Source organism: Pezoporus occidentalis, unplaced genomic scaffold (assembly GCF_034315485.1).
Source record: "Pezoporus occidentalis ecotype Australia unplaced genomic scaffold, CSIRO_AGI_Poc_V1 ctg65, whole genome shotgun sequence".
Classification (NCBI taxonomy): Eukaryota; Metazoa; Chordata; class Aves; order Psittaciformes; family Psittacidae; genus Pezoporus; species Pezoporus occidentalis.
Window position 1 is genome coordinate 1129854 of NW_026915998.1, and position 12047 is coordinate 1141900.

The following is a 12047-nucleotide window of genomic DNA, read 5'->3' on the forward strand; positions in this document are numbered from 1 at the left end:
TCATACAGAGCAAGGAAAGTGAGGCCAAGAAGGGGGGCTACGTGTCCTGGTGATCCATAATTTAGACCCCTGTTGTGTGTGTGTGTGCAATACCATCACGTCTGTCCTTTCCACAGACACCAATGTAGGACTGTGTGGTGCTAATGGATGCTCTCATCTGATACCTTCAGAAAAGCAAAGGAAAGATATTCTTGATGGAAATGGGGAAAGCCAGCTCTGGATCTACAGGGACGGCCAAGTGCTCTCTCAGGAAAACCAATACACCCTGAATCACACAGCAGCATAGCTGCTGATTTGAAGCAAAGTGATCCCTCTCACAGATCTCATGTAACCCATCAATTGCTGTCTATCACTCCAGGCCATTTGATCAACCCCTAAGTCTGGAGCCTGCAGCAGGACCATTTCTGCTTCTTTGGCCACCAGCAGCATGGGGAAAAGTCTTTCCCTCTAATGTTCTTCCTGACAGCAGCCCTGATGGCCCTTCTATTCCAAGGAATGAAAGGCTTGCAGTAAACAGGTCCAGCTATAGGTGGGAAAGCCTGGCTCACGAGGCTGCCCCATACACATACACTGAGGACAACTCATTACCAGCCAAGAGCCCCCAAAACCCGTAGCCCTTGTTAAAACTTCCCACCTGGGTCCAGAGGAGTGCTCCATGAGGGGGAATCAGAGGTGAAAGCAGTCTTTAGACATGCAATGTCTGGCTCAGACAAAGGCAATTTATTATGTTAAACATGTTATTAAAGGATCTAAAGCAGCAGAGTAGAGATATTCCAACAAAGGTTTTAACTCCTCCAGCAAGGGGCTCCTGGGAGTCCTCTTGTTAATACTTTGCATGGGGTTGTCTGCAACCGAGCCTATGGTGAACATAAATGCCCCCTCAGTCCCCTTTCAGAACTCATTTCAGTTAAATCAATACAGCTATTGGGGAGACTTGAGGAAGCAAAGCTATTAGCAGGACTGCAGTTAATTCTGGGGGAAAGAAACAAGCAACAAAAGCAATAAAACTGATGGGTGGCTTATGCAGACACAGTAACCCTTTACTGCTTGGGTCCTAGCAGCCCACCAGCGGTGAGGTGCTCACTGGAAAAGCCCTCCTTCCCATATTTTGCATGGTTTCTGCTTGGGATCAAAATGCTCCTAGACTTTGGAAGGGCAGAGGGCCATAGCACAGAGGTGAACATGGGCCTGGGAAGAGACATCAAGAGGAATGGTGGGGCAATTCCAGGCTAGCACTCTATCACCGGAGCCCCCATCAGCATGCAAGAGGTCAGGAAAGCTCGTTCCCAACTTCCCTTGGCAGCAGGACCTTCCAGAACAGTGGAGCATGCAGTGACTGCAGCTTTGGGTGGGAATCATGGTCCAGCAGCACACCTTTGCAGCTGAGCAGGATTGGGACATCAGGGTAGGGACATCACACCAGGAGCCCCCATGGCACACGGCTGCCAGCACCTGAGAGGGGTCATCATCTCTGCCACAGCAACACCCCTTGACAACAGCACACCAAGAAACCACTCAGCTCATGTCTCCTTCATCTCGCTAAGAAAGCTCATGTCTGTCTTCCCCACACATCTCCCAATTGCTTCTGCCCCCTTACATCCCACTACATGTATGCCATAAGCATTGGGAAGGGAGGGGACTACTGTGATTTTGCTTTCTAAAGCACCTTAAACAACTGTAGGTGCTTGGAGACAAAGTCAGCAGCAGAAGCTCTGATAGGAGCAGTATTAAAAGCAGCTCAGGGGACAACAAAGCCTGGCTGACTACCTGGTGTCCAGACCAGCACACACAGAAGAGCTTGCCAGGTGACAGCTACATGGGAAATAACGGAGAAGACGTCAAGACAGAAGCTCTGCAGCAAAGCCCACTGACTAACAACCAACAGCACGAGTTGAAGGTCCTGCAAACTGGTAGTTTCGTCATTTCTGAAGTGGTAATGCCTATGAAAGCAGAAATAAGTTTAATTATATTTGCTCCATCTACAGGCCTATCAATGTAATGTCATAGAAGACCACAGCAGTCAGACTTGTACCTCTCATCTCATAAACCATCAAACAAGGTAGCGCAGACTCAAAATAGGGAAACTGGCAACAGACTGACTCTGGCACTGAACCAACCTCCCCTGACCGCAGCAGCTTTCATAAGAAGTCTTCTGTGCAAGCTCTCATTTCTAAAGCTACACAGCTGTGGAAAACATCATCTGTCCATCCCAACTGACCTCCGAGCCCGGGTCTGAGGCGGTTGTCGTATCCATCCAACAGCCTGTCCAGGATGCGGGTGAAAATGGTGATGTTGTCTTTGCTGTCATCGACGACGTCTGAAACATGTTTCTGAGAAAGCCTGCCATATAAAGGGGGGAAAAAAGGAGATAAAAACATCATCAGAAGAGAAACCTACTCTTTCCATGCTCTGAGCAGTTACTGGAAACGAAGGGATGTCAGCTCATGCTCCAGCCTGTGCTGCAGTGGGGCGTGCATGTTCATAAGGCAATGAAACCAGATGAATTCTCATGTTCCTAACTCTGCTCAATGCAAGAAGCCTGGAATCCTCCAAGGAAAATGATTTCCTCGGGGCATTTGCTGCCCCAGGTGGACTGAAATAAGTAGTAAATTTCTCAAGAAAAGCTGATCTTCCTAAGCAAAATCCTCAGTGCAGTTTTGCAAGCCCAAGGGGCGCAAATAATACATTTGATTTGATATTTGCAAATAATTTGCATTTTGCATCTCCCTTTCAATCAACAGAGAAGGAGCCTGAGAATGCTTCCGAAACTGGCTTTCCTCAGAAAGAAATTTCAGACTACACAGAGTACCAGTGCTGTGGCTCTAAGCACAGCTTTCCCCAGCAGAAATAGCTGTTAGGACCAAAACAAATGGAAAAACAGGAGATTAAGTGAAAGAAAAACAAAAGAAAAATCTATAGAGATGCGGAGATTGCAAGGAAGATGGAAGAGGAAATAAAAAAGACACCAATAAGGCCAAAGAGAGATTAAGAGGCACAAACAGGCAGCAGGATGGCTAAGGAAGCCCAGCCAGGCAAGGCAGGAAAGGCTGACAGAGCAGAGGGATCCTCAGCAATGGCACCAGGTAGCCTGACTGACAAATAAGCCCTGTGCCACTAAACAGATGTGTGATGGGGGAGCACTGCCCATATGAAGACCACAGACACAGCAAACTAAAGACACTCTGGTGGTGTGAGATGTAGATGCAATTGCCAGGGAAGGCACCTACGATGCACTGAAGGAACAGTCCCCACAGCTGGGGCAAGAGAAGCCCATAAATTGTTGGTTTCTAACACTTCTACCCCTTACCTTCTCTTGCCCCTTTCTCTTGCTCCAGTTGATGTGTGCAGCCACTGGTTTAAACATGCCCAGAAAGTAATTGATTGGGCAAAAAGAACCAACCCAAAGCAAAAAATCCCCACAAAAAAAACCAACCAAACAAAACCAAACAGAAAGAGGAATATCATTTATAGAGTTTAAAGCTTAATCCTGCTGCATCCTATCTGGTTAGACTCATCGCCCATGACACTATGGGTCTATTTGTAAATACCCTGTGAAGGGTCAGTAGCATGACAAGTAGCAGAGCTGGCTTGGAGTCCTCTATCAGAATGTTCTCACAGCAGAAACCCCCACTTGTCTAAAATAAATTAGAGCAAAAAAGTGTTTTCTAGCAAAAGAGGAAAAATCGAGAGCAGGGTATGAGTATTTTTAGAGCCAGGCAGAATCAATACTATACAGCATGTGGCAGCTAATTGAAATATTCCATTTTGGGCAATTTTGACATTAATTTGCGTTGGCATCAATAACCAAACACTCTGGGAAATTGCATTTCAAGTGCTTGAGGTTTCCTTCTCCAGGGATTGGATCCCATCTCTCACAAGGCTCCTTAGCCTGTGGTTTTAGCAAACCAATCCCTGGTAGCATGGGAGAAGAGGTCAAGCCGGTAAGTTTGGCTTTATAAGAGCCTAAGAGGGTAATAAAGTGCCTAAACTGCAGTTCCCATAGGGGATGGGGAGTGAGGTATGGTAGGGAAAACACCCTTTCCAACCCTAATGCCACCTGCCAGATCAAAACCATCAAACCACCATTGATATTACAAACTGCATCACAGCCTTCAGGCCTTTGCATTCCAATCAAAACACTGGTTTTGGTTTTCATCTGGACTTGAAATATTTGAAAGAGCTGAACTCCCTGCAGAAAAGTAGAATTTTGAAGAATTTAACAAATGCCTGCTGTAATTAGTGACTTTCAATTGTAACAGCTTTCAATAGATGTCATGCTTAAAAGCAATCTGTACCGGTGTCTGCTAATGGGTATATAACCATCTATAACTTATGAATAGCTACCGTGCTCATGAAAGCTCATTCATTAATGTTTTATAAGCTATCTTTAAAAATCACCCGCCATATAAAGAGCGGGAGGACAGATTTTTGTGAAGGAATTCCTGGCGGAGGCTCAGCGGTGATGGGAAAAATGAGTTTACAAATTTGAAAGTCGTTTTACTTAGCCTGACATTTGAGGTTTCAACTTCAGTGTGAGCAGCATGGGATTCACTGAGCAGGAAAGAGCAGCAAGGGCAGGGTGAGGTAAGGGTGCAGGCAGCACCTCTGACTGGCACTGATTGCAGCTAATTCCCCAGTCCAGCCAAGCTCTGGGCTGGCTCACCTGTAACTGTAACATCAAGCTAAAGCTGCCCTGTAGCAAGGTGTAAAGGAATTCCAAAGACATATGGGGATCATGGTTTTAAGATAATTAAAAGCCTTTAGGCAGGGAAGGCAGAGGTTTACAGCAAATTTAATTAGGATAGGCTTGAGGAAAAGTCATTCCCTCACCACCCGTCCCTGTGCACAGGCTCTCTGGAGAGCTGGCTGCCACATCAGCACACCAGCTCCAAACAAGGGTCCCCTTGTAGGGAATTTAGGAAGCAAATCTTCCTGTGGACCAGAGCAATACCCACATGGCAGGCAGTGAGGGAGCAGCAGCAGCAGCGACTATGTGATGGGAAGCAAAAGGGCAGCACTGGGGAAGGCAGAGGCATGTCAAGGCATGCTCAGGACACATTTGCTTATGCAGAGTTAGATCCAAGCAGGTGAAGTGGGGTGGGCAGGACAAGGCAGGAGCATGCATGTGAGCAAACAGCTCCACGCAGAGGGGTGAAGTACAAGTGACAGCAATGATGTTATTTCGTGCATAGAAATCCCTGGCTGCTGCTGGACTTGTAACTCAGCAGCAGCACCTCAACGTCCATACCTGGTGCTCTAAAGGTTTTCCTAAGTTTTTCATAGGAGTCATGTGTTATTTGCATTTCTCTCCCTCTGTGCAAAGCTCATCCCTCCCTGTGGCTGCATTGGTGGTGTCTTTGCTTCCCTTCCTTGAAGGGCTCTCTGAGCTCCCCAAGGCTCCAGTGGGATGCAGAGGAGAGCTGAAGAACCTGTCAAAGGCTAACAGGCTTTTGTCTTCTCCTGACAGCTCCCAGAGGCTGGCAGCAGTATTCCCTACACCAGGATAGCCTCAACACAGTGCAGAGTGCCCAGCCAGGGCTGGCCAGAGTCCTGCCCTATGCTGCAGCACATCAAGTGTGTGGCTCACAGGTCTTTATACTACAAAAAGCCCAACAACTGAAGCAGTTTCATTTTCTTTTCTTTAAAAGTATTCAGAAATTAAAGGGGGGGGGGGGGGGGGGGGGAATCTCCCTTCCAAGTCCTTGCCCAGAGTGAATTGTGAAGAGGACAAATCTGAAAACTGGTTTTGCTGCAAAAAATGCTGACAACTGTCCTTAGTGAGAGGACCTCAAATAATGCTAATGTAATCAGTCAGCTCAGCCATGAGGGACTGTACAGTCCCTAGGGTGAAAAGCATGGGGATGGGGACAAGTGGTGGAGGGTCAAACACAGCAGAGACACTTCTTAGCACTTTGCCCTGGACTACTTCACATAGGTACTGGACCTGGGATATTTAAGCATAGCAAGAGGACTCAGCTTTGCCCAACAGCCTCAGTGTTCACCACCTTACCCAGCATCAGCAGGGAGAGCCAAAACCAGGACTAGGACTCCAAGGCTAACAAAGGAGAGTGAGCCCGTTCCCAGGAGCTTCAGCGCCATGGTATCAGCACGCAGTGACCGTCACACAAGCCTCCAAGACCTGCCAGGGTGGGCACAGCGGGAAGGAGAGAAGAGAAAATAGGTTTTATTTATTAGGAGAAAAGCAATCTGCTCAGTTGACTTTTGCCCAGCAGCTTATCCGTGTTAACCAGCAGTCTGTATTGCTGGGGTGCTGTATATGAAATCCCAGAGACCCCACTAGGACTGAAGGCAGCAGCATCCGCTGCAATGCTGCTGGCCCTGGGGAAGTCCGAGCATGGGGTCAGAGCCACGCATGTATATACACATACAAACCGTCATCCCATTTTCATCACGATCCAGCAGCTTCCCAGCTGCTTCAGCAAGCGCAGAGCTCCGCTTCCAAAACGACAGCACTGTTGGTTCTTCCACCCATCGCTTCCTTCTCAACACATATCCTCAGTCACTGCCCTCACCTCGCAGCAGTTCCCAGCTCCCTGCTACCTGCGCTGCCTTGGGGACACCCACACAGCAGAACCACTTGCAAAGCCTCAAGACCCATTTTTTCCCAAAACATCTTTTTCTGAACAGTTAGGCCCTCATTTAATTCTGGTAATGGCACTGCCAGAAATTATTATTAAGTTTGGGCACTGAGGCCCAAGGTAGTGGGAGTGCTCGGCTGTGCTGCACTTAGTGTGTTCAGATTTTTCATTAATGCTCAGTTTTACTTTTATTGTGATGTTACTGCACATTTAACTGCCTTCCCCTTTTATGTATCTCATTATGTTGATGCACCTTGGAACAGCACTGCCAAGCAACAGCCTGTATAAATACAGCTTGTCGTGACGTCTCCCCAGCACAGCACCATGTCTGGCACACAGGAGATTTAGCACAGCAGCAGCTCAGCACCTTGGTAGCCAGGCACCAATGGCCAGTGTGAGGCTCCAAAGCCATAAATGAAGGCTCACTTTGATTACAGCCTGCAGAAAGGCCATGATGTTGCTGCCAGCCAAAGCTGACTTCTGGATTTCCCTACTCAATAGGCACCAATATTGCAGAGCCCCAGGCAGCAACTTCCAGCATGAAGGAAGGAGATGCTGGGTTGAAAGCCAAACCCCATCACGTGAAAGGCATTTCCTAGAGGGTGCTCAGGATGAAGAGGGCAGCTGAGCTCCCAGTGCAAGTGCTCTCAGTGAGCAGGGGCTTCTTCACATAGACTTGGAGGCAGGAACCTGCAGCATAAATCCCATGCAGATTGCTGGGAGCTCAGCCCCAAGCAGGACTCTGCATCTAGCTAACCCTGGTCACCCACATCATTTTGGCCCTACGGTCTTCTGGATGCTGTGTCTGATCCTTGTTTTTTAGCTCAGTACAGCTCTAATAGGACATAAGCTCCCACAAAAGCAGCAGGAAAGAGCCAGACACTACAAGTCCTTATCTATCCACCTCAGCTTTTGTTCTGGAAATATGCTCACTTATGGCAAGCACAGAAGGAAAAAATAACATTGCCTTGCATAAAGCACATTTATACTTCAGACGTGTTACCTTGATCTTCCTCCCCATTACTGAAAATCCTTGCAACGATCAGTGCATGGATTAATTTTGTGCATGAGATCATTTGTAGGTGTTCTCAGGCCTTATTTAATCAGGATGCTATCTAGGGAAGCGCAGCCTTCACACCAAAGGAGAACACACTTACCAGAGGCTGCAGGAGCCTTCTGGCATAGACTCACCTACACCTCTGGTGAGACAAGCCCTGATTTGGGGTGGCTCCTCTGGTTCCTGCCACTCTCCAGCTGAGAAGGGACACACAGTCTTGGAAATTCATGTATTTGCTGATGAAGCACAAATTAAGAGGCTGAACATCTGTTCTGTGGGAAATTCCAACAGTTTGGGGAGACTCATTCCAAATCACAACAAGGACAGCTAAAATGTTGATGTTTTCTACAAGGCAAATTCAAACCTCCTTCAATTAGAAGCTCCTCAACAGATTTCCTTTCAACATTTCCCTTTCATTTCACTTATACTTGCAAATTATACAATAGGATTTGATTTTTTTTTATTAAGGCAATTTCAAACATGAGCCAAAAGCCAAAATCCCACCATTGCTGTTTCCCTCTCCCCTGCCCACACCACCACTGAAAAACCTCACTGAAATCAACACTTTCCCATTCAATTGCTGAATTCAATAAATAGTTTGTTTTGGCAGAATTTGCCCTGCCAGCAGCTTTTGAACAGAGATACCCACACAAATAAGAACCCTTTGGGTTTGCAGCGGGTGCCTCCTGGCTCTGCAGGAACCCTTCTGACTCCTCTAGAACGTGCTGGAGCATCTTTATTAGATTTGGTGAGACAAGGGACTGGGGAGATTACACACCAAAGGGGCACAGAGGAGCTGAAGAAAAGAGGACCAGAAAAAGGAACAGCAAGGTAATTCAGAAAGAGATAGGGTCAGGAACAGCAACAAAGGCCAGAAGCACACTTTCCATGTAAGTGTTTGTAAGATAGGCCTGTCTGTGCCAAGAAGCTCTAAACAACCACATTCTTGCCAAACCCTTTTTTAATTCCTTCAATATTATATGGAGATGAAGAGCTAATTTTCTACTTGGATAGTTCTATTGAGGAAGGTGCTAGCCAAGGAAAACAGGGCTGGTTGAATAAAGTTAAATACATGCTTAAGTCTCATTTCAAGCATCAGAACCAGTTCTGTACACCTGCACTGGGAGGAAACATCTTGTTTCACTACTTGCCCAAGTGATTACTTTGCCAGCAATGGCTCAGTTTACTGGTGCACAGAATGCCCCCCAAATGGGGTGTGAGAGTACATGCATGGCTGGTTTGCTATGGCTGCATTTAGGGACTCAGGAAGGACAATACAGCATGGAAAATAACTTGGCACTGTTTCCTACCATTTTCCTTTGGTTCTTGTATTTTTCCCAGGGAGCTGGATACAAGAGAATGCACAGCATTTTCTGTGGGTTTTGCCTCCTTTGATTTGAGAAGCAGACCTGGTCCTGAGGACTGTGATTGACATTCCTGATTAACACAGGGGCTTAAACTGTTGGTGATGAACCCAGGTAGCCTTGTGACGTTGAACCAGGGCTGGCTAGAGGGTGCTGGGGCAGCACCAGAAGGAACAACCCCTTTCCAGCACTGATGCTCATTACCCTATTGCCAGGCAGAAAGCATTTCTCAGAAGGATGTAAGGAAGCTTTTGTAAAGGAAGTGGCTTCACCTTTCATATGGTTCAAGGGATCTTCCAAAGCTCCCCATAGCCAGAGCCTAGTGTCGTCCCCATAGCACAACAGCTCTCAGCATCACCTCTCCCCTTTCCTGGGGCTTTTGCTCATCCAGGCCAAGCACCAGCCACAGGACATGCAGAATACCAGCCAGAGCAAGGGCTTTATAAGCCTAATAGCTACTGGCCTCACAGCCTCTCTAACAAAAAAGGTTAGGTTTCTGGGCTGCCAGGTTTGTAAAACCAGTCCTGGTTTCAACAGCCCAGTAATGGAGCTCCTTAGATTGCGGCACAAGAGTCACCCTTGCAGAGGTCTGTCTGCCCCACAGCAGTTACTGCAGGGAGAAAGGAGACCCTTGATGTGCAACACCATCTTGAGCAAAGGAAAGGAATGGAAACAGCCAGGGAAAGGAAAACTGGGGCTACTCCAGCCTGAACTACGAACTGGTGCTGCCCTCGCAGAAAGTGCTTTCTATGCTATTCAGCTGCCACCACTCAGGAAGGCACTGAAACAGACAATGTCTTGATCTGAATACTTCCAGGGATCCCTGATCCTCTTGGAAGGGGAGGGAGGATGCAGGCAACATGCATGTAACTGCATGTAAACGAGTGAGGGTTTAGGAATGTTAGTTGGATGGCAATAGTCTCGAAGAGAAAAAAAATCCAAGATTTCTTACTAGGTCTTGCGGAAAGGAAGCAACCACAGTATCCGTTAAGAAAAAAGCAGAATACAAAGATTTATATGCTCAGAAAAGAGAGATACAACTCGGACTGACCCATCTTTCACATAAGGTAAAGAAAATCACTCTTCTAGCTTCTGGTGCTCATCTATGCCTATGCAAGATGGAGCCTATAGGGATTGTATGTGTTCAAAAGAGCTCTGCACTTCCTTCCTCCATCTGTCCATTGCTCATTTCTTAATGGCACAGTTAGTGAATGCATTCATCACTAATTCTGCAGTTGCTGGTAACCTCCACAGCTGAATCCAATGCAGATTTTCTACGGAGCCCAGCTAACACTTTGCAGCTGGAATACAGCAATACTTGAGGTTTACAATTCTGTGCACTCTGGATTTGGCAGGTGTCTTTATAACCACATACTAAAGGTATCATAAACATACCCACTCCTCTCCAGCGCATTCAGTCTGTCCAATCTCCAGAGCATCATAGCATAACAACACTCTCCAGAAATACAGCCTTCCTGTTGCATTTGCAGTTTTGGAACAAGGACTTGGAAAACCTTTATTGTCCTCAAGACATTAACATGCTCCAACCCCTGCTCCTACTGAGGTGGGTTTGGGAACCAAGAAAGAGATGACACCTTCCAGGTCAGCCTGGTACCCAAAGTTAACAGTTACTAGGGTACCTCCTGACTTGTCATAATGAGCTTGATATGTTCATAAAACCTTATTCTATAAGGATTAAATATTCTGAAATGCCTTCTTAGGAATGAGTGATTAACACAAGCTTCTTCTGACAAGGGAAAGACAGCGCTCTGGAGGTGGAGAAAAGTAAAGTTTGCAATAAAGCCTGGGAGAACAGCAAGCATCAGAGAGGGAATGAAGAAAGAAAAGACACATAAACCCACCCGTGTTCACTTGTGAGAGCCACATCAGTACCTCTCTCTAATTATTGCCTCCTTGGAACATGCACAGCCAAGGGAACAACCTGATTCACTTAGCAGTAGTGTAATAATGCAGGCAGCATTGGTGAAACAGCCCAAAGGACATTTTTACCCCATCACTGCACCCAGAGATGCTGTGTACCTGCAGTGTCAGTTGGTCAGCATGCCCGCACACCATGAACCAACACCAGTGGCATCAGCTGAAGGAGTGCTGAGCTCTCGGAGCTCTCACTCAGCCCCCAGCCCCTGCAGCTGCTCCAGTTCTTTGCCAAGCGAGGTATCTCAGAGAGGGCTGTGCAATGAGGAGCTGATGCTGGGAAGCAGCTGGAAAACAAACTGGAAATTAGAGGCAGCCTCAGTGCAAGAGCCCAGCTACAAGCACTTCCATGCAGGGATAAGAGGGTGATCTTGACCCTGTGGATGACAAGCACATCCATCCACCTGCACGGGAACACATCTGAGCACAGCACTGTAGGTGACCTCACAACACCTGCATATTTACTCCCAAAGTCAGGCGCACTTGCACAGCACAAGAAGCTCCTTAAAGCCCTTCCTCATTGCACTACAGCCTCTGTAAAACAGGTCCCAGGCATCAGGAGAGGTCCTCTGACACCTTTCAGGGATTCCAAAATCATCCAGACTGCACAGACTGTGCTCTGCCCAGCCATCACCAGTCCTCCATGAGCACACCAGCCTTGTGGTGATCGCAGCTATGCCTCTTCTAGCACGTCTTTGGGTAAAGCTCCAAGCTCTCTCTGCAGATACAGGCAGCCAGCAAGCCCTCAGTGCAGCAGCAGTAAATGCAGGCAATGTGCATGCTACCCTGTGTCTCCATTGAGGAGGTTTTGCTTTGGTTCTCAACTTCTTCAGCTTAAAGAAGGGTCCTTTAGAATAAAACTCTTTTTATTAGAGGGCAGGGGTGACAATGGGCAGCCAAGATCCACCTGGAAGCCTGAAAATAATGGCATAAGTTACAATGGTATTTCACAAGACCCTTGTCCTACTGGTTGTTTGCATCCTTTTGTTCTGAAATGAGCTAAATGGGGTACAGGCATACACTGCACAACACAGGCAGAGACACCCAAGTCAGCATCTCCTGGAAGCAGTCCAGCCGTGCCAGCATCACACT

At 47.2% G+C, this 12047-nt stretch overlaps 1 protein-coding gene across 4 annotated transcripts in view; it reads right to left on the reverse strand.

The window, feature by feature from the left end:
* Positions 1–12047, reverse strand: part of GABRA3 (gamma-aminobutyric acid type A receptor subunit alpha3) — an 87846-nt gene that overhangs the window by 48654 nt on the left and 27145 nt on the right. For 2 of the 4 annotated variants that reach the window (XM_062640435.1, XM_062640433.1), the window contains exons 2-3: positions 6011–6139; positions 2219–2340 (exon numbers count right to left, since the gene is read on the reverse strand). In XM_062640435.1, coding sequence (XP_062496419.1) covers positions 2219–2340; positions 6011–6099 — 211 coding nt within the window. In that variant the 5' untranslated portion in view covers positions 6100–6139. Of the gene's footprint in view, positions 1–2218; positions 2341–6010; positions 6140–7790; positions 8002–11060; positions 11081–12047 lie in introns of those variants that run through there. The other 2 variants (XM_062640434.1, XM_062640436.1) reach the window with 2 other exon arrangements.